A 22,440-nucleotide genomic window follows, 5' to 3' on the forward strand; every position below is an offset into this window, starting at 1 on the left:
ATTTTTTACTTTTTCTCACACTCCTAGTAAAGAAGGATTCTTCTCTTAACGTTGGTATACTCTTGCCAATTTTCAAATTTATATTTTCATGGAATAACCATTTAAGGTCCTTTGAGTCCGTAAAAGTGGTTTTCATATATCCGTATTACCCAGGTGGTATTATTCACCTGGAATCGAAAACGCCCGCAGCTTTGTCTTACGCTTTATGGAGAGGAAATCCGGTTTTGCTCAAGAGTGAAATATCTTTCTCCAAAAAGGTTCCAACAACTTTCTTTAAACATGGTATGCACAGATATTGATACAATGTTTTACATAAAAATAAACTCCAAACTATTTCCTTTCAACATCGGATTCCATGGGTTTATTTATTGGCCCATCACTTTTATTTGAAGCATTTTCAAGATAAATGTTGTTAGTGAGTAGGATCTCAGGGTATTGTAAAATTACAAAATTAAACTTAAAATTAAGTTTCCCACTGAAGTGCCCTTGCCGAACAATTTACAGCTCTGCCCTACATAATATTAAGAGAAATTCCCCCAGGCTCTCATTGGCTGGTCATCTAAAGGAAAAAGCTTCGGTAGCGTAGCAGGGGATCAACAGAATTTGGTACCTCTACGTTCCAAATTCAAAGTGTTTCTAGCTGTTCGATTCTTCGCTATGCTCGTTTCTTTGTTATGCTTGCCAAGTGTGGGGTTTTCAGCGTTATGAGGAGCTGGAGAAGGTCAAGCGTTATTTTATCAAGAAACTGTTTGCGCTCCCTGATTCTACCCCAAATTTTATGTTGTACCTGGAGACTTCAGTTGATTTGATTTTTACTCTCAGACTCCATTTCAATTACGTCAGAAAAGTGTTTACACTCCCTATTTCCCGTTTTCCTCATATAACAGCATCAGAAGTAATGAGTAAAAACGCCTCTTGGTTTCTTCATTGGAAATTTCTTTTTGAAAAATATAACTTGCAGTTCGATCTTTCCTTGGAGAATGTTTCGCAGTGGCGGTCTAGTATCTCTAAGCTTCTACCAGCAATTAGTGCTAATCTCCGGGAGGAGTCTTTACGGTCTGCCCAGTCATCCACCAGGTTTCTTTTATACAAAGAGCTCGATCACACCGTCTGCTCTTTAGTTTTAATGGTAGCGCAGATGAGACGTTAAGTCTTTTTGAGCTTCGCTGGTTGTTTAAGTTGCGAGGTGAGCTGCTATACCTGAACTACATGCCTTGGTATGACAGAGATATAGATATCTGTTCATTGTGTCACTCTGGAGCCAAGGAGGGCATTTTCCACTTTGTGGCTGAATGTTCGATTCTCAACGAGATACGTCTCCTTTGGCTTGATCGCCGCTTATCCAGATCTGTTTTATTTTTATCTCCAAATTGAGAATTTTAAACCTCTTATATCTTTTGCTCGTCATGCATGGCAATACCGCTATCAATTGATACAACTCTTCAATTATTAATATTATTATTTTATTTTTCGCCATTATTTATCTTTAATCCCAATGGTTTACAGCTGCGGGACCATTTACGAAGGGCTACATCTACATATATTTTAAATAATGTTGGGGAAAGGCAACAACCCTGAAGGAGTCCTTTTGATGTTCGGAATATGGCTGATAATGATTTCCCCACCTTCACCTGGATGCAGTTCCCACTATAAATTCGGCGAATCATGCAGATCATCGGGTCACTAATAGCGGCAATGTTTAGGGCTTCCCAGAGCTTTCCGCGCGGGACACTATCGTAGGCCTTCTCCAAATCGATGAAGACCAAGCCAATATCTTTACCCCTAGCCTCACTTTTCTCCAATATTTGTTTGAGAGTGAATATGTGGTCGATACTTTGGAAGTAGAGAAGGACATCCTCCAACGAATTACGGAGAAAAGGTTGGAGTGGCTCGGACACGTTTCAAGGATGGAAGAGGAAAGGATTCCAAGAAGGATCATGGAATGGGACCCAGAGAGAAGAAGGAGAAGAGGCAGGCCGAAGCTGTCATGGCTGAAGATGGCTAAGGAGGATATGGCTGGTTATGGCGTTTCAATAGAGGACGCAAAGAACAGAGAGGTTTGAAGAAGTAAAATAAAAAATTAAATTAGTTTGGGCGAGGGAATCCTCATTGTGGGGAAAACCCTTAAAAAAAAAAAAAAAAAAAAAAAATTTAAATTTTATTTTCCATTCTGCTTTTAGCTCTAGCTCTTTTTCTAGTACCTCTTCATTTATGTACGATATTTATGTTTCTTTTCTCTTTCTCTTTGTTTTTCTTTATTTTTTCGCTTAATAGCTTGCTTAAATTTTTCTTTTATTTAATGCATTTATAAGTCTACAATTCATTTGAATTCAAAAGAATATATTTTATTTTTCGTACCAGTTTGTCTGTACTTTTTTGGTTTTTTCTGTGCTTTTTGTATCAGTTTACATTTTTATGGTACGTGCATGTCTACTTCCGGCAGACGGATAAAATCCGTGCCGCAAAATACTTATTTATATATTCCTTTTTTTATTTATCTTGTAAATAAAGTATTATTATTATTATTATTATTATTATTAAGAGAAATTAAAGCGACATTGCTCTAATTCCAAGTTCGCAGGAAATCGGTTGAGATCGGATTTTAAGAATAGCTTTCTGACTTTTATCGTGGACTTAGTATGAAATTTCGTCAAGGTTCATCTCATTCGCATTCCATCTCGTGTTTAGAAATATATTGCGCTCTTAGTGGTTTTTTGCACAATAAATTCTCTAAAAGTTATTTTTCCCTAATACTAATCAAACATTTAGTTCTTTCGTCAATTTAGGTGGAACTTTCAGGGGTGTAACTTTACGCTTCTACTTTTTTTTTAACGCCCAAGATGCAGATTTAGAATTAGATCTAGTATGGAAGGAGAAGAAATTTAGTAATGAAGTAATAAAAGACATTGTCGCATTTAAAGTCTTTAAGGAAAATGAACTGTTATTTAGTGTAGCGCTCTTCAACAGTCTGCGAAGGATGATCGCTATATGCTACGAAGGTCTATTATGCCAACAGAAAAACAGGTTTAAAAAACTCGCCATTGCAAGTGAACGAAGAAAAGTTGTATTTGAAGCTATTGTTACTTTTTTCTAACAGTGATTGAAAACTTGCCATGATTCAATGCTTTTATCAATTATTTCCATGTAAATATAAATGTTTTTTTCTTTATTTTGTCTTCCTGGGAAATTCTTTATTAAAACAATAATTGGTACTCTTAAATAACATTCTTTTAAGAATCTTTTTTGTTTTCCGAGCAAATTATCATTATAATCTGAGATAGACAAAAATTTAATCAATTAAATTCCAATTGTTTAGCGTTTTTTACTAAAGTACGAAAAAATTTTTTTTTTTTTGCTAGACAATGACATTCATTTTTCCTGTAATTTGGTTGTTATGAAATTAGATATTTCTGATTAACATTTGCTCAGTCCTTGCAATTGAAATGAAACCTAAAAAATAAGTTCTTTACAATTAATAGAGCATCCTTACGATCGTCGTTCGTAATTTTTTTTAATTATTATTATTATTAATTCATTTACTATTACGAGAAGTTTAGTGCTTGAACGAAATTTTTTTTCCACTTCATCATTTTTTCGTCCTTTAAAGAGCAAATGGCAGCCAGGATTTTGTTTTTTGGTCTTTTTTTTGTTGATAATTTAAGATAAAAAATAAAGAAGCAGAAAAAAGAAATCGATGAATAGAAATTATATTAAAACTTCTGGTAATAAACTTTAAATTGGTTCTGATCCTCTTTTAAATCCAGAACCCAATAGATGTGTTGGTCAGCTAGGCTTACAGAAGAATCCGACCACTAGCGAGCCAACACCCTTATTTTCTAGGAATTCCTTGCTCCACGTTTTAAGTTTACATAAGCAGTAAATAAGTAAGCACCGGCTCATGGCATAGGCGTGTAAACTTTAGTTTAGATTTAGATTAACTTGTAAATCTGTAAATGTAGCCGAGGTATGCAGTGCGAATATTAACAGCTGGGTGGATGATAACAGGAACTTTAAAATTGAAAATAGGAATTATTGTAAATAAAATTGAAAAACATATAATCTGGAGATGTTTATTTTATTTTTTAAAATGAAGTATACATAATATTAATTTTTATTTTGCGTATATTAATACAATTTATTATAAAAATGGATACATATGTATATTGCCTTTCAAGGTGAGGACACTACATTAGATAAAGACCACCTTCTTCCTCTTCGGCATCTTCATTTTCAGATTCAAAAGTGTTATCAGGAATGTCATACAAACGGATGAGAGGCTGTAAAATATCATACAAATTCATTTAAAATACATTAACTATGGTTAATATATTTGGATTCAGAAAAATAAGAGTGGATGCGATAAGATGCATAAGACCACATCATCTCTTATCGTAAAAGGTCTTAAATTAACTGAAAACTTTAAATGTAAACTGTAATATATTACAACACAATTTAAGAAAGACTTTGTTTGGAATTCCAAATTTCAAAATAAATCTTAACTATTTGCTGAAAGCTGATGGCCTGGATTAGACGATGCACAAAGAGCTATCTGAAAATAGCAAATTGCTATAGCTTGTTCAAAATTCAACATCTGCACTTTGCTCTAGTATGCAAAAATATGAAATCAGTGGGGAATGTTATTGAAAGCAAACGTACTGCCTCTAATTAGATTTGTTTAATGAAACAAAAAAACATTAAATAAAAAAAAGAAGTGAAATAAACGAAATGAGATCAACTCATCACTTTCACTTTCTCTTACCGTCAAGAAGGTAATAAAATTTCCTGGAAACTATTCAGAGAGTAAAAAATAGCTAAAAATACAAAATTAATTTAGTAAATCCCCACTTTTCCGGTCGCATAGAACCTCAAAATGAATATTTCCTTAAAATAGAAAAACTGCAATACTCGTACTACAATACCACTTTTTTCTGAGTTAGAGAAAATAAAAAATTGTTAAAGGAAAATAAAATAAACAAGTCGCCATCTGAATTATCACTTAGGCTGGAAACATAGTGGAGCGGCGGGCAAAGCGGCGATGATAGCGAAGAGCAAAGCGGCGAAATCAAACACAAGTAAACATATGGGACCGCGCATAGTGGCGAGCAAAGCGAAGATAGAGCAACTCTATCTACTTCTAGTTTTTGTTTTTGCCGCTTTGCTCTTCGCTATCATCGCCGCTTTGCCCGCCGCTCCACTATGTTTCCAGCCTTAGGTATTGTAAAGAGAGAAATTTTTTTATAACCGTAATATCGATCTTGTAACAATGCCTGAGGTTATCAGAACAATTATTTATACTGAATTGGTGAGAACAATGATCACTTTCCTTCAAGAGGTCCTTATATCGAAACATTTTCCATAATGGTTCTCAGATAGCGGCTGTCGGAAATTTCCAAACACTTTTTTTTTAATTTATTTGTTTTATAAATGTCAAAATAAAGTCATTATTATTCGGCTAATAATACATCTACATTAGAAATATTAAAGCTTATATGAATAAACAGTTAATAATAGTCTTAATAAGTACTTAATAGACAATTAAATAAATATATCTTTTAGGAAATGAGAAAAAAAATTGTGAAAGTTGAGTGTTTTTCAACATTACTTTTTCTAGCGCTTTTTGACGAACAACCCTTATACAACTGTCTTACCGGACAGTTTTTTTATTTGTGCAGAATTTGTACAGTGATTATGAATTCAGACCAGTAAGTTGGAGATCTCCGTTAGAGTCCCGAGTATAGCTTTTCTATCTGTTGGAAAAGAATCAGCAACCGCCCCCAGGCCACGACACCTAATTGGGTAGTTGCGCGATTAACCCCGCCTAAAAAGCAGGTGATAACTTTCTTTCTTTTCTTCTTGATTTATAAGTACAAACAAATTGGAGTACATATCAGTTGGATTACGTTATAAAATGTGTTTCTGTAGCCAGCAGCACAATGGCTATATTTATTTATTTTTTTAATTTATTCAGCGTTCATGTAATCTACAAATTGCTTGGAAACCAGCAAAAGAAAGTCGACAAAAATCGAGAGATTATGAATGTAAAATGTAGATTGATTTACACAAAGAACCAATAACTTATTACACAACATAAGTCAGGAAACAATTCATATAGAAGGATTGGAAATAGGCTTGCTATGTACAAGATATCAATAATAATAATAATAATATTTTAACTTTTGTTTAGCCAACGTTCAATCCCGGGTTCGAATCCAGCTGCTGACCCTTAGATTTTCTCTTCCTAGGAGCTTCTTACAGCTCACTGTCCTGTGATGGACAGTGTTGTCTGTAACGAGAGAACACTGTCCGGAGGCCGGCAGTGCACTGAAAAAAGCTCCGGGCGCCAATAACCCAGAGCCAACATCTAAATGTTGACGCGCCTTAAATCGTAAAAAAAATAATAATAATAAGCACACCTTATTTGGATCTTTCATGATAAGATATTTGCCATCTCGCTGCTTCATACATATATCAATAATACATCTCAGTATTCCCCAAGCGTTGTCCATGTTTAATTTAATTTGAGTAGCAAATTCTGCAGGTTTATACTGCTGAGTTCCCAGAATTACATGTTTTGATGAATCACGAACATGTACTCGAGAAACATAGCTGAAAAACAAAATAATTTTTATTTTTATTTCTCATGAACTATACTTTTTTTTCTCTCTCTCTTGTAAATGAATCTAACCCAAACTTAATGTGATCTGATCCAGCAAGGATTGCTTGCACAGTCCACTTTGCTAATTTACAAGCGTTATTCCGAAGCTCATTTGCAAGTACAGCACCTCGTTGAATATCAAGCTTCTGTCTCCATTCAACGCCTCCTGACAGCTGCGAAATAAGTTCTTAATTAATAAATATTCAGAATTTGTAAAGTCCTAAACCAAGATCAAAGTAAGTACGAATTTTTATTCAAGTATTATTTTTATTCCATTCGTTGCAGGCAATAATTTATTTTATTCATAAAATTCAAATATCTATTCTAATACCAACTCAATTAAAAGATAGTATAAATTGCACCACAAGTTGGCGAAATGTTGGTTTGTTTAACAAACAAATTTATGAAGTACGTGTTTTTACATCAATTTCTAATAACAATGCAATATTACAAAATAAAAATTATATCAATCACATTTTCAACCAGGTATGAATAATTATAATGAAACTGAACTTACAAAATGTTTCTAGGCAGTATACAAAATCACAGTTGATTCCAATTTAAATGATCCTTAATTCAATTAATGCTATAATTATTCTTTTGCACTCTTAACTCATTAGTGCTTTCTTTCATAATACTTTTTTTTTTTAATAGTTTAATATTACCTTTGAATCCCACTCGTTTAATGCTTTGATAGTAAGAAACTGCAGATCGCCTGAAGGAGTATTCAAAACTGCATCATGTTCGCATCTAGCTACCAATACGACTCCATTATCCAAATCCCATTTTCTGTAACGGTAAGCCACTGACGCTTCTTCCCCTTCTTCAGGAGAAGTAATGAAAGGATTCGATTCGTCAAATTTAAATCTTGCTTCGCCCTAAAAAAAAAAAAAAAAATTAGTCACTCCAATTTAGAATAAAATGAAATCAGACTGTTATTTTTCAGGTTGAAGAGGAGGTCAATTAAGACGTAGAATTTTCTCCTAATACGTAAAAATAAATATTTTAAAAAAAGTAAACTTGTTTGTCTTTGTCCGTTCAACTTTTTTTTTACATGATTAGACGTTAATTAATGAGAAGTAATTTGGTCTAAAATAACAGCTCTAATTTAAGAAGCTGTATTTCGCTCAAGCATCTATCTTGTCCAACGACGGACTATTTATGCACTACACAAACAGGTGCTAGGTGTGCCATACACCACAATCCTGTTTATCTACTGCCATTAAGTTCAAATGAAGTTGAAATTTGAAGGACTGGCCAACCATGATGCCCAGAAGACCGTGGAGAGAGGAGAGAGGAGATAGTTTTGTCTTGTGCTAGGATATTCCGTACTTAATTTACACAATTGAAAAAGTAAGAACTGTCAAAATAAATAAAGATACCTACAGTTTTAAGAACTTGTTGAGAAAAGTTATGGTTGATGAAAGTGGCTTCTAAGGCTAAATTCCTAGGTGAATTTAAGGAAGTACTATCATCGCACGGTGGTTCAACTGATGTCTCGTTGACGGTAAGTAAATCTGAAAAATAAGCGAAATTAACAAACAAAAATGTTTAATTTATGAAATAATCTGTTAAATCAGTTGTGCTGAAAACGAAAACAAACTGCAATCTAAATGTAAGTTAGCATTTTGTGAAGTAATTCAAAATTACAAACTAATTCAAAGTATTTCAAATACATATGTAGAAACCGAGAAGTCCGTGTTTACAGTATGCTAAGTTTTACGGAATTTTCTCAAATATGATTCCAATTATTTTCGCAGAAAACACAATAATCTGTTACTTTTACTCGACAAATCTTTTTGTAAGAAATTCTAGCGGTCTGGTAGAGAGGTTAAGACTAGGTTAATGGTACAGCCATTACACCAGTAAAATTTTAAAGGTTATGTCGTACAATGCAACTAATTCAGTGAATTGCTGGAATTAATGAATCAAAATTTAATGTAGAATTCTACACCTACATTAAAGGAAGATCGTTCTTATAAAAGTTTCTTACGCCTTTAAACTCAATCAAAGTAATTGTACTTTGCGTACGTTATACCTAACTGAAAATATGTCAATCAAAAAGCAGTACTTTAAAATACAAATAGATATTCTACCAACTCGAAATTTTGGTTGAACATTTTTATAGGTTTGAAGGTGTTTTAGAATCGCACCTAAAGGAAGATCTGAATTTCACCATCCCTAAGCATTACCGCTATGATCTGAAAAATGTTTCAAATGTAGAAGTAAACGATCTGCATGGACACAATGAATAAACCATTTTTAATGAAAACCATTAGCACCGTTCTCGAAAAATTCACAGCGGCACTTTCGGTCGTAAGTTTCTTTTAAATTGTTAATTTTGTTTTAATATCTGGCTCATGTAAAAATTATAGAGCTGATAAAAGACACTTTAAAGGTAAGCCTGCCTCACCCATACCCTAATAAATCCTTAAACAGATTTTCCTGGAAAATGTTAGAAATAAGTTATGATCTACAAGGTACAATCAATATAATACGAGTAAGTTAAATTAAGTTTTAAAGAGATCGTTGGAGCCGTTTACGATACAAACCCAAAGAACTTAAGCTAATTCATTATAGTGATTGTTTTGTCTAAAAACGTAGAATGGGATCCGATATCGGCACCTCCACCGAATTCAACACCCCACGGGTTTTCGTTCTGAGTTATGCACGAACTCACACACCTTCAGATTAAATTGCAAAAACCACTTTTTCTTACGCAGAGAACCTCAAATCGAATATTTACGGTGAAAAAATTTGTTTTTTCGAATTATCTTCTCTTGCGTAAAGAGAGAGAAAAATAAGAAGAATAATCAACTAAAATGCAAATCAATTATGAAGTCTTACCAAATTCAGTGTTGTCTCTCTTGTCAAAAAATAGTTTGTCTCCTATTTTTTCAATAACGATATCCCAGGAGTAATTAGATCGAGTGCAGCACATTAGCGTTGCTAGAATAGCATCAGTAGCATAAACATTGCCTTCATTCTTCGATAACTATGAAAAGAATTTACAATTTAGTTATTTAATAAAAGACAACCAAAAAAACAAGAAATACTAACAACTTCCAGTTTTAGGCCTAATGGTAGCACATCTGCCTGAAAGGAGGTGGTGCTATACAGGGTGAACCAGTAAGTATTGTCCATAGGCCCACTGTGTGTAGTACATCTAAAGTGGAGTTCAATGACGTATTGGCCAACTTCATATTTTCCACTGTTCTTGAGTGACGTCACTTTAATTTTTTTTTCTAAAATCTTAATAAACTAACTTGATAAACTAACACTGTAAAAATGTGAATAAGCCTTAACAACCCTTTGAACCCACTAACAGATAATCTTTATAATCTGAATTAGGTATTAACCAATATAACTAGGTGCCTTACAAATAAACTTCCCTTATCTGTTAGACTTAGTTTCAAAATTTTCTATTGTACCATAACACTGTTGAGTGCTCGTGAACACGTTTTCTTGCAAAACATACGTAATTTCTCATACGAAGATAAAAGGAATCCTGAAAAATGATATACCGTTTGAAGCCCATCAGACGAGAAAACTTTTATAAAAAGTGCCAGCACCTAGGTCTGATAATGGTCATATAAGGGCCTGATGAGTTTTCTTAAAAATTTCGATTACCTTTATTTTTCCAGCATCCGGAGGAAGATTGAGGCTGTTTGGAGAATAATTAATGCTTCAAAATGGTGACAATTCTTAGAAAATTTATCTGTCTTTCTAACCGTGTCATCAGAATCGGATTCGGACTAAAACTTTCTGAGTAATAACATTTTTATTGGAAAAAATTAATGATTTTAGAAAAAAAATTTAAAGTGACGTCACTCAAAAACAGTGGAAAATATGAAGTTGGCCAATACGTCATTGAACTCCACTTTAGATGTACTACACACAGTAGGCCTATGGACAATACTTACTGGTTCATCCTGTATAGGCGGAGGTCATAATAATACAGATATAACCGCAAATAGTTTTTCAAACTTGACAAACTTACCACCAATTGAACAGCTGAGAAGCTGCATGCAGTGGATTTGTAGGTATGATTTTCAACTATGTATAATGTTTTTCACGGACAGTAAAATGTATTGTTTAGTGAGACCCTTCCTCCTCACAGTCTAAGGACTAAGGAGTAGAGATTATCTGAACTAAAATATTTATGTAAATGTATATTTCTGATGACAATAAATCTCTCTATTATTATTATTATTTTAGTATTCTTATCGAGGAAATTTCAAATTTTTAAAAAGTTTCATGTCTACTTTTAAGGTCGAACTTCTTTAGCAAAAAATTTGACTTTTTTCAATATCATACAATACAGCTCGTTTAGGTCTATCGGCTCCATATTAATTTTGCAACTACTAATTTCTATTTCAAATGTTTTGGATTTCCACCTTTTTTATTAGGAAAACATTTGTGTAGGCACTTTCCTAAAACTCCCTTTACTTTCTCGATATATCTTCTTCCGGATTTTCTCATTTTTATATGCACTTTAGCTTCATTATTTCTTACTTTATCTTGATTGCTTACTACTCGTGTCTACTACGCTCCTCTCTGTATGGGATAGCTAATATGGCCTTTTCCTTTCAGTTTTTATATCAGATCTGCCAAGATCTTTTCATCAAGCCCAGGCTCATACTTTTCAAACCGCGTCAAATTTAGAATCTAATATTTTTTCCCCTCCCACATCTTCGTACGGCAACCACACTTCGATTGTTATTTAACCCCCCTTCAAATATACTCAAACATGGACTCAAAGCTGACTCAATTAATTAATCAATTAATATATTGCGGAAGTTGAATTTTTTCATTTTTTAGCATCAATTTAAACAAAAAAAAAATTGCATAGAACACCAGACGACCGACTGGCACTTGTGCTTTCCTTTAATTTATTTGTTTAGTTCTTCATGAATTAGTGTAACTTGTATATATCGTATATGTTCATTATAATTGATCAAATGCCCAAATGAGTTGTTGATTTGCAAAAGTCATCTTTCTATTTAAAAAATGCGCAAAGCTCTATCAATCTTGAAAGGTAGCCTTGCCTAAAGCTGTAAAGCTGAAGAGGCTGGCGTAAAAGTGCCATTTCCAAATCCTTATGATGCAGCAACTTTCAAAAATTGCTGACGAGATTCTTTCGCGTTTATTGCTGCAGGCTATTTTCTGTGGTGAGTAACACAGGAAGCCTTAGCCGTAGTTAGGATACAGCATTCCAGGCGACAACATCTATCCACTTTCCTACTCTTCGATCTTAGCTAGAATTTCCCCGCCTGTATTACGGTAAGAAATATTTTCTTTCCATTATTTGAACAGGTAAACCAACAAAAATTTAGTTCCCAGTTTTAAATAGATTAATTCAAATTCTACATAAAATATCTTAATTACCTTACGAATAATTGGGTCATCAGTAGTAGTTACAGTATGGAAGATGCGATCAATTCTTTGTAGTGGTTTTTCATTCTTCACATTTACTCGATCGTACATTTTATCATAATATTCCAACGATCCACAGCACACTCTACAGCAAAATTAATAACCAAATAAATATAACTTCATAATTCAACCAAAGGGCGACATTAAATTATGCTACTTACATATCTTCCGCTTCTTTAACGTTTGGAAGAGATAGTTTGGAAAGGCGGGGGAAGTCCATTTCTTCAATAGTTACCCAATCAGGTCTTACTGTTACACTTGCATCGCGATTTTTAATTGGAGCTTGATTCTTCTGATTTCTCAAACCCTGCTGCTTACCATACTTTTTAGCATTAACTTGGTTCTTGCGATCTCTGTACAATTTCAAAATAAAAAGTAATCTAGAAAATTAAATTATAAAAAAAAAATCACTCTCAGAATAAGGAATAAATTTCTTCTATTCTTAATAATTAATAACAAAAGTTAAAGAAGCTCGGAGTCAGCTATGGAACGTTAATAAGACTTTCTACTACATTTTAGAAGTTAAACGTTTTATTTCAGCAAGAGCGAATCTCAGAATCTTTCAAATGTAAATTTTTTCAAGCGAAGGAAATTTTTAATCCTTCCTCCACTGGCGATATAAACATAGTAGCCGCGGCTAGTTTAGAAGATATGGAAGCGTACTTCTAATTCTGGATAAGGTAAAATGAGATACGAATTCTGATGGCAATTATTTTTTACTGCAATACCACTCACCTTCGAATAACTATAATGCAAAATATTGAACTTAATAAATTAATTTATAGAAACCAAACAAATAATTAATAAGCTAGTAAGAATCAATATCTGCTAATTACCCTGCCCTCTGGCCACCTCTACCGCGTAAATTTCTCTGATTTTGACGGAAACGTCCTCGCTGATAAGGCGGTTTCTGAACCCGGGTAGTATCCACAAGGTGAAAACTACTTTCGTCCTCTTCGTGATAATATGCATATTGACTGCCAGCGCCAAATTGTGATTGATACTTGCCTATAATAAAATTACAAAAATTTTATATATTATATAAAAGAATTATTCTAAGCAGTTGTAACTTTTTTGATGGAATATTCAAGATTAAGGCGATGCAGGAAGCATCTACAATTATTCAGCGTAGAGACAAACTAGCATAGCAGAAGGATGCGGGCCTGCTGTACTCAAATAATCAGTATAAAGAATAATCGCCCTTACGCACCTACGTTCAAGTAAATACAAGAACTTTTTGAGAGGTTTTTAGGTACTGGAATTTACAGCCGCATGTACCTAAATTAAACATTCGCCTACCCATTACAAGATGATTAGAACGCCCACAGATAGCTTGGTTCAAGTGTATAATTCGGGCTTCATTTCCGTACCAAAATGCCACAGTACAGAAAGGACTAAGGATCATCCATTAGGGGTGTCACGAGGTAACTAATTATTAACTGTACAACAAGCACATCTTCCAATTAATGGGAAAAAGTTTGTTTAGTAGGTAAAGGATTTTCATACAAAATCTTCAAATAAAAAGAATTCTGACATTCTGATGGCAATTAAGGCCGTAAAAGTAAAAGCTCGCGAAAACTAAAGGCTGATTCCTCAATTAGATCCTCAGGGTTTAAGGGTCTCACAAAGTCTGCTATAAGGCCACTTATGTGTTCTAATGATGGTCAATTCTTGAAGTCAGCTTGAATGTGAAAAAGTCACAGCGAGATTCTTGGAACCACGAATCTCGCCTCTAATTTCGATATTTGTGCAAAAGTTCTGGTTCTATTGCAACAGATGCACATAAATCACGGTGATTTTTGGAGGCTTAGCTCCTTCCCCTTTCACGCTCTCAGTGCGATGCTTTTGGGAGGAAGATGGTTTCGTTTGCCTACGGGAATATTTCCGCTAACTTCCCTTACCCAACAACCTTAATTAGAACAACACAATACAATATCTTAATTAACACAATACGTTAATAAAATAATATGCTAAGATGAAAAATGAGGAATTACGTACTGGTGTACTTTTTGTCTTGGAAGGTTGCACCGGTCCAATCAGAAATCTGTGCAATCAAAATATATAATGAATTAAAAACCTACATTAGCTCACAATTCACTGAATAAAATAAACTGAAGTAAATACTTTAGAACTCAAGTAATTTTAACATAAAATATTCATTAGATTACTTTGCCGAGTCTATCTCCCTTTGAAAAGGGTTGGTAAGGCATATCTTTGAACTGATCAGGCATATCACAAGGCCCCCAACCATGGGGGTTATCCTGAATTACGGGCGTTTGAAATCTAGGTAGTTCTAAATGTTCTTCCCTATCTTGGTCTTCCATTATTGCAGGCATGTAGTACTAATGATTTGATTAGAATCAAATAAAAAATAGTTGACGGTAACAAATTCCTAACCCCACACACGCTGACAAACTCCAACGAGGTGAAAGTTAAGGTACAAGTTACACACACACACTACACATTTCACAGACAGTTTGAGGTTATTTTTGAATCGTGTCCACCAAATCGATGTTTTAAATCGAAAGATTTAACACCCGTTATCACAACGAATTTTATTCAAAAGGGTACCACCCCTTGAAATTAACTTAAAGTTAATAATTCTTTCTTCAAGTTTGCAATATTAAGTGTTAATCGCAGATTGTTAGGAAGGCACTATTTAAACAGATATTTTCCTTATTCTCGATACTGAAACAAGAATAGGGACAGCGATTTTGTAATACGTTTAAAACTCTTAATTCAAAGTACAATTTTGTAATTCAACTCATTTAAGGAGTAGAAATACTTGTTATACGATTCTTCTTTTAATTCCTTCTAAAATTTATATTTTATTTCTTATACCAATTTAAGAAGAGATTCAGGCAAAAATTGAAGATTTACTCAGTCAAGCACAGCGGTATTTTTAAATTTAGCTCCACCATGTGTGCCCACCTTTCCTGACGTATTAACATCGCGTGCACTTGCCCTCTGCGCTAAAATTGCTTAAATTGTCAAGCACAAACAAGGCACTTGCCCGCATTAGCAGCAAGGCAAAGTAAGAATGTCTCTGAGGAAATAGTTCTCGACAGCGCCTTACTTTACACGTACAACTCACTCACTACTCTCTTTTGCTGTTTACAGGCTCTTGTAACCAAAGGTGCCTTTCCCCCAGTATCAGTCCATAGATCATGGCGGAAAGGAACAGTGTGCAAGTAAGCTCAGTCCTCAACAGTAAGTCGGCTTATCAAATATAACACATGCTACTCAGTTTCTCGCGCTGATTCCCAACGTTGGAACTTAAACTCATATTATTCACCATTACACCAGATAATTGATAGTTTTTGCAGAAGGTGAAGTTACCGTAAAATTGTTTATTCTATCACGCAATGTGCACCAGATCATTAGCGGGATTTTTATGAAAATATTTTACATGGACCTTGAAAAGAAAAACCTGATCTCGACCATTGAAAAGAATCGAATATTACTTTTCAAGCTGAGGTGACGCCTCGATGGTAACTTCTGATTTTAAAGTAGTTCGTCTGACTCGCAGTCTCTTCTCATTTTTTATGATTCCACAACTTCATTCAGAGAGATGAAAAACAAATTACTTTTGGAATATGGCCTATCGCTGACTTGTTGAACGTCTCCTCCCGCATTGCCGTGATAACCAATGGTTTCTGAACCGCGGAATGAGTTTTTAAGCCCTTCTGCTGTCTTCATCGCACGTCAGATGTCTCCCATATTATTTTTATTTTTTTTTTGTTTGATGAAGACGAAGAAAGTTTCTTAATTCTAAGCATCCGAAATTAAATTCGACCCTAGTACAGAATCCTTAAACTTTCTCTCATTCTGAGCCCCCGAAGTACTCCCAATTTTTTGTGTATCTGAATATGTAGTACATTAATTCCATTTTTTTTAAATTTCGGTTCTGTATAACTTGAGTTTCCATTAGAAATACTTGTTTTGAAGCAGTTTTTTTATTTGTTTTATAGTTTGCTACTACACTTATTCTGGGATGAAAAAAATATATTTGCTATTTTAAATTTCATTATTTTAAAAACACACAATATAAAATTATAATTATAATTAACTTAGCTCCACCTATAGTGAGCGTACGCTTTATTGGCTTCGCACTGCTTGTGAAGATCTTGTTTTCTTTTGATCACTTTACCCTAAAAATAAAGCATTTATTAAAAATTTTTTACTGAAATAATTTCAATGTTTTATGCAGTTTCCATAGGTAAGTCGGAGTAACTAAGGATGACAAAAGTAAGATAAATGCCGAGCAATTAACCATCAGAAGTAAAACTCAATCAACTTCGTGCTAATCGCAATTGGGGAGTTCTGGAGCCCTTTAATGTTAAAGAAACCAGGAATCCTTCTAGAAACGAAAATAAAGTATGTAGTATCTTTGGTATTCTTTACTGCCTAACTTATCTAGACGGTTGAAAATAAACAAAGAATGCAATGAAAAAGTAAAATTTATGAAAAACTAGACGGCACATTCCATTGAACATAACTTTTGTTTTTGAAGAGCTTAATAATACGTTTATTCAGTTGGCTGCTCCAGTTTTTTCGTATTGTTAATTTATTAATCATTCCTCATTGAAACATTCATTGCGATCCACAAAAAAAAAGGTGAAAATCCATCGATGGTTATAGCTAATCATAGGAAAGTGACACAACAATTCAGATTTCGTATTACAAACATAGACCAGATTCAGGAGAGAAGTATTAAACGTTTAGTTTTGTTCATTAACTAACACGTTAAGAAAAGGATTCAGAATAGACATCACAGGCCTTTAACAGTTTTGTAATGAAGAATTACATCTACTTACTAGTGTTTTGAAGAGTTTTACTGAACTTACAAATCAAATTTATTTTGAATGAAAGAAAGCCAGAAAGATTACAATTATAAAATTATGATCAGAAACGTAGGATGTTAGTTTTTGTTTGGGAAAATGTGGTTTGATTTAAACTTCCTCAGTGACTGAAAGGAAAGGACCAGGTGATATAGTAATGTAGAAAGTTATTAATTAACAAAATATTTTGAGCACTCACCTCGAATTTGCTAGCGTTAATAATTTCGTTTGCTAATTTTACATAAAACCGTGTTGTACGAGGTTCACTTTTGCCTTGGTCAATTAGCCAGTTCATAGAAAGAAAAGTTGCTCTACGATCAGAAATGGGCACTGGTACCTTTTGAAAAAGCATAAAATAGAAATTTAAAAGAACCATTCTAAATTCCTGAAACCTAACAGTTTCATTTTTAAATAATACCGGATATTCGTACTTAAGTACTGCAAAATTAAAATTTTTAGACATTATTTCAAAAATGTATGTGGAAACAAGTATCAGCACAAAAGTTTATCAAACTCAAAATTATTAAACTCAACCTTTACATATATCCCAAAACTAAGTACTCTATTTTTTCTCTGAAAGGAATCAATTCAAAACTCTTAATTCAACAATTAAACCTTAACGATTTTTGATACCTCCAATTTTCACTTTATCTAATCATGAACTTCAAACACACCTAACGTTTATCACTCTTAATACATTTAACGTCTTATCACACACTCGCTGTCAATCCATGTCGATATACAACTAGCCCGTCTGGTGATAGAAGGGTTTTCGAAAACTCAACTAACTCTTTGACAAATAATGTTTTATTTCCTCAAATTCAGCATTTTTTCTGATTTGTAAATGTTTCTTTGTGGAAAGTTCAATCTTCATTTTTGTATCCGTTTCCTCTAGGTCATATAATGGGATTTTATTTGCCCCTTCAATAATTCATTCTTTGTAAGCTCCATTGCCACGTTTAACTCGCCAGCTTTAAACTCTTCTGTGAATATGAACATTTTACTATAACTGCTTACCATTTTTGTTTTTTCTTCTACTTTCTTTAACGAGACTATTTTACCTAATTACTTCACAGTCCTTTAGAAAATCTTCACCTACTACCATTGCTGGTGCCAAGATTCATCAGGTATCACATGAAAAAAGTTATTACTAACTTCACAATCAATGCAAATTTTTGTCATGAACTACCCTACTAGACATCACTTCCTAGAGACAAGGTCACTCAGCTTTATGTTCTAATTTGTGATAAGTAGTAGTCACTTCTATACATATTCAGTAGCCTTCAGTAAGTTTACTGAACTTCCAGATGACAAAAGCTCCAATTTCGGTGTCCCTAAACTAATAGATTTATACAATGCGGTCCTTAAGTCTCAAGAACAAAATTAAAACTCATTTTATCGATCGATGCAAGTTAACTGATTCATGTTCATATTTTTTGCAGGCAAAACATTTCATTTCCTTGTCTCAACTAGTAGTACAGTTTCTTAATAATGCCTACTGTCAACAGGTAAAAAATTCAGTTAACTTTAACTGTAGCTTTATAAAAAAAAATTCTGTTTTATCCCAGAGCGGCTCCCCTAAATTTTTGGGAATAAAACGTTTGGCCAAACTCTTAAAATTATTAGACAACTCAGCCTTTATTTCCAAAAACCAAATACTTATAAGTTCAATGAAAGGAATCAATTCAAAACTCTTAACTGTCACATAATCCTAAAATACACAATTTCCACATTATCTGAACATGTACTCGCAAAAACAAGTTTACTGATCAACGTCTCATTATATCCTACTTCACCATCTGGTCGTCATCCCTCTTCTGCATACAACTATCACGTTTGATTTGGAAAAAGATTTCCAACTTCCAATGTGATTCATTAATTTAATAAAAGGCAATATACATAATTTATATGCCTAACATAAAACTATTTTAACCGGAAATCCAAACCTGATAGGTAGAGCCTCCTCTCTTGACCGCCGTTAAAGCTAAAACTGGTTTACAATTTTCAACTGCTTTATGAAATATCGTCATAGCATCTAACTCAATATTTGACTTTTTTTCTGGATCAATTTCTTTATTGTACTTTTCAATTTGAATACGTTTAATTGTCTCGAGTGTCTATATGAAAAATAGGATATTTAAATTAACTTCGCATTTTAACCCAGTCATTATTTTTTGAAAAACTTACTTACTTTATTAACCTGAACTCTGGCAAGTTCTTTCTTTCCGCCTCTCATAACATAATTTATAAACTTCCTAAAAATAAATTGATTTAGTTATTCATTTTTAGCTTCCAATCTACAAAGACAATTCCAAGCGACTTATTTACTGTTACTTTCTACACTGACTCTACTGTGCTGTCGTAAAAAACGGAAGTAGACTGTTCACTTCTAGCAGCTTTGATTGGAATATGAGCTAATTTCTTTGCTTCTTCGGTTCCTTTAATTTCTTCTAATTTTTTTCTCTGAATAATCGGTTCAATAAAACTTGCTCCATAGGAAGCATTTCGTACCCAAAAAGTATGCCTGAAAGTTACATATAAAATAACTGTATAATCGCTTAGAGTAAAAATAACAAATATAGAGTAAATTTAATTAAAAAATTACCACTCAAAAAAGTTCTTCCTCAAAATTTCCTTCAACGAAATCATATTTTTAGACAGATACCTACAAAAAAATAATCATATCTACGATTTAATCGCTTCCAAATCAAACTTATAATTAGTACAGAACGCTAGGACTTGTTTTTTGTAATAAACTAATTTTGTTAACTATAACCTTCTAATATGTAACCTTTTGTAGATACTTCAGGTTAACTTGAATCCTCTAGTGAACTAGGCTAGTTAAAATTTGATTTTAAATTTTTTATTTGTTTGAAGATAAGATGATTGTAAAACTCAATAGGACAACTTTTTTGCACAATCGATATTCGATAAAAAAAATCAATAGAAAAATTGCAATGCTTAAATTTTGAATAAAAAGAATTAATTACCTAGTCGTATTAATGTTGTGGAGATTTTAAATCAATTACCACAATCGTTTTATATTCTTAGATCTATATTCTTATGTGGTTCGTTTTTTAATTCTGGCCGGCTTTGGATTTTTAACCATTTTACAACTACATTATTTTGAAGTTGTTCTAATAAAGAGGTTCTTTAAGATTTCTGTGTCGCATGTGCTTAACCAATTCCAATTGGAATCAGTAGGTCAATTGAATTCACGCTAATTGTGCTAGAATCTTCAAAAGTAGAAAACGTTCATTATTAAGTACCCCGAACTGGCTTAAAGAAACGAAAGCATAGGGACACACTTTTTGATAATTGATCATCAGTGTAGGCCAATAATGAATTTGACTTTTCAAGCTGTAATATGATAAAACTAATTTTAAAAAATAGTTAAATAGGGGAGGAAAAAGCTTACTTTTTAATTGTTCAGCTATATAAACTAATATTTATTGCACAAATGTTTTCAGCCCTGATTCTTCATTTTGGCGCTAATTTAATCAAAAGGCGCATTTACATTTTACATAATATACATACGTTATAATATGTTAAATTAAGTGTCCAGGTTAATTAATGTGTATGTGGTGAGACCGTTATGAATTTATTGTAAAATCAAGGAAAGATTTTTGTTTAAAAATGGATAAATTATTGCAAAAAGTGCGTGAACTAAACCGAAGAGTGCAGATATTGGATGGGTATGATGATACGTCCGAAGAATGCTTAAAATTGCTTGAATCAGTTAAAGAAATTAAATTTCTAATAAGTGAAAGAAAGAAGATTCTTCAAAATAATCAAATGATAATTGAAGATCGAATGGTTGGTCACAAATACTTATTCCTTATTAAGTAATGATTAACTTTTAAGCATGGCATTTAACTACTTCAGTAATAATTTCGTTATAAGTAAATTCTCGTATGTTAATTCTAAGTCTTTTTTGTGTAGCAACTTGTTAATAGATTGCGGACCCTACAGACAAGAATGGCTTACATGAATGTTAACTATCCCCGAGGAGTTATTATATTTGAAGATGATAGAAGCCCGGATCGAGTAGATTCTGTAGAGGTACAATTGAAGTACATTTCTAGCAATTCAGTTAATTTAGGAAAGTAATGATTGAAGATGGAAATCAGTAATATTCATTGCCCAACTGCCAAATTTACAATCGATCCGACACAGTATGTCTATTCATTTTAATTTGAATGGTTAATTTTCGTTTATCTGCAGAGATTTGTTTTTCTTCAAATCAGTGTAGAAAAATTGATTTCCTCTTATACAGTTTCCGTTGTTTTGTCAAATTCAATAGACAAATGATTCAATCCTAAAGATAGAGGATGGACTGGTCAGAATGAAGAATAACAAGCATTCTGTGACGGATGAAAACACTAAAAGTATCAAGCATTTCAAAGATGTTTTAAGGGTAATCTTAATTTATAGAGTACAAATATTTTATGATTCGACAGTTCATTTTGAAACGCAGGTTCCTTCTGAAAATGCTACAATTTCACAAAACAACTATACTTCCCCTCAGCCTGAAGCAGATAGAACCACTCTCACGGTGCCAACACCAAAACCTAGAGGGGATTTACAAATATCAGTTAGTTATGTTTCTAATTTAGAATTCCAGAATGTTCCTCCGTAAGTATAATTTCAAGACGATTTATTATGTATGAAATCAGTATTTATGCTAATAATTTCAATTTTAATAAAGAAGCTCTGTAAATTCCCACACTTTAGGTAGATATGAAATTTCAGAAGTCTCATGATTTATATAATGTACTGTTTCCGTAATATATTGTAAACTTTATGTTAATCATTTAATTTTAAATTCTAAATTTGTAGGTACATGAAAGGTAGATTAAAAGTCACTGACGTAAACAAATTTATAGACGCCTATAATAACACATTAACTCAGAAATATGAATTACTAAAAAGACCCAAAAATACCATTAAAGTTAAAAGTGAATTAGATAAATTTATAAATTGGAAATCTCAAATGAACTCAGACACAGCAGGTATGTTCAATTTCTATCATTTTATTTAAATAGATTTACTAGATCTATGACAAAATATATTAAAATGTGATTTGTGTTTAGGATTACATTTTTGTACATCAGACGATTTTTTTACCGAAAGTGGAATAAAATTTGGCAAGAAGGAATTTTCTCTTGTCACAGTGTTGAGACACACGAAAAGAATTAGAGAAATAAGAAACAAAAAAGTTGTTTATTATGTAGCTTGCTTTTAATCGTTTTTACACAAATCCATGATTTAATTTTTATTAGATCCATTAAAAATAACAGATCTTATGAGAGATTGTGATTGGTAAATAACAATCACGGTTAAGTACAGAAGTCCTTATCCAAGTATAAGGTGCCTTCAACAACTCTTTCAAAAGTAACATGAAGTGTATATACAAAGAATTTATAAATATAATTATTGTACAGTGGACTTTTCTTTTATTTATGTTTCAGAGTTGCAAATCAGTTAGTAATTTTCATTATGGACGAA

At 32.9% G+C, this 22,440-nt stretch overlaps 3 protein-coding genes across 5 annotated transcripts; 1 reads left to right on the forward strand and 2 right to left on the reverse strand.

Moving 5' to 3' along the window:
• Positions 1-4,056: 4,056 nt before the first annotated feature.
• Positions 4,057-14,565, reverse strand: eIF3d1 (eukaryotic translation initiation factor 3 subunit d1). Its single transcript, XM_074119228.1, has 11 exons — positions 14,260-14,565; positions 14,090-14,135; positions 12,928-13,099; positions 12,253-12,444; positions 12,044-12,176; positions 9,503-9,650; positions 8,042-8,172; positions 7,321-7,533; positions 6,686-6,828; positions 6,414-6,606; positions 4,057-4,277 (listed from the first exon to the last, which is right to left on the reverse strand). Exons 1-11 carry the CDS (start codon positions 14,425-14,427, stop codon positions 4,185-4,187), a joined length of 1,632 nt encoding a protein of 543 aa, XP_073975329.1. The 5' UTR covers positions 14,428-14,565; the 3' UTR covers positions 4,057-4,184.
• A 1,463-nt stretch (positions 14,566-16,028) lies between these two features.
• Positions 16,029-20,244, reverse strand: mRpS7 (mitochondrial ribosomal protein S7). 3 transcript variants are annotated; one of them, XM_074119240.1, is made up of 7 exons: positions 19,923-20,244; positions 19,538-19,597; positions 19,280-19,456; positions 19,124-19,187; positions 18,879-19,049; positions 17,132-17,269; positions 16,029-16,242 (listed from the first exon to the last, which is right to left on the reverse strand). In XM_074119240.1, the coding sequence occupies exons 2-7, from the start codon at positions 19,579-19,581 to the stop codon at positions 16,162-16,164; spliced, it is 675 nt and encodes a 224-aa protein (XP_073975341.1). In that variant the 5' UTR covers positions 19,582-19,597; positions 19,923-20,244; the 3' UTR covers positions 16,029-16,161. The 3 variants fall into 3 exon arrangements, with proteins under 3 accessions (XP_073975341.1, XP_073975340.1, XP_073975339.1); XM_074119239.1 differs by lacking the exon at positions 19,923-20,244 and adding an exon at positions 19,709-19,797; XM_074119238.1 differs by lacking the exon at positions 19,923-20,244 and having other exon boundaries at positions 19,538-19,702.
• Positions 20,245-20,361: 117 nt separating this feature from the next.
• Positions 20,362-22,378, forward strand: LOC141449637 (uncharacterized). The gene is made up of 5 exons (XM_074119235.1): positions 20,362-20,748; positions 20,875-20,994; positions 21,410-21,567; positions 21,772-21,944; positions 22,026-22,378. The coding sequence occupies exons 1-5, from the start codon at positions 20,569-20,571 to the stop codon at positions 22,175-22,177; spliced, it is 783 nt and encodes a 260-aa protein (XP_073975336.1). The 5' UTR covers positions 20,362-20,568; the 3' UTR covers positions 22,178-22,378.
• Positions 22,379-22,440: the final 62 nt, after the last annotated feature.

Source organism: Rhodnius prolixus, unplaced genomic scaffold, assembly GCF_049639745.1.
Source record: "Rhodnius prolixus isolate KJV_2025 unplaced genomic scaffold, Rpr scaffold_2, whole genome shotgun sequence".
NCBI lineage: Eukaryota > Metazoa > Arthropoda > Insecta > Hemiptera > Reduviidae > Rhodnius > Rhodnius prolixus.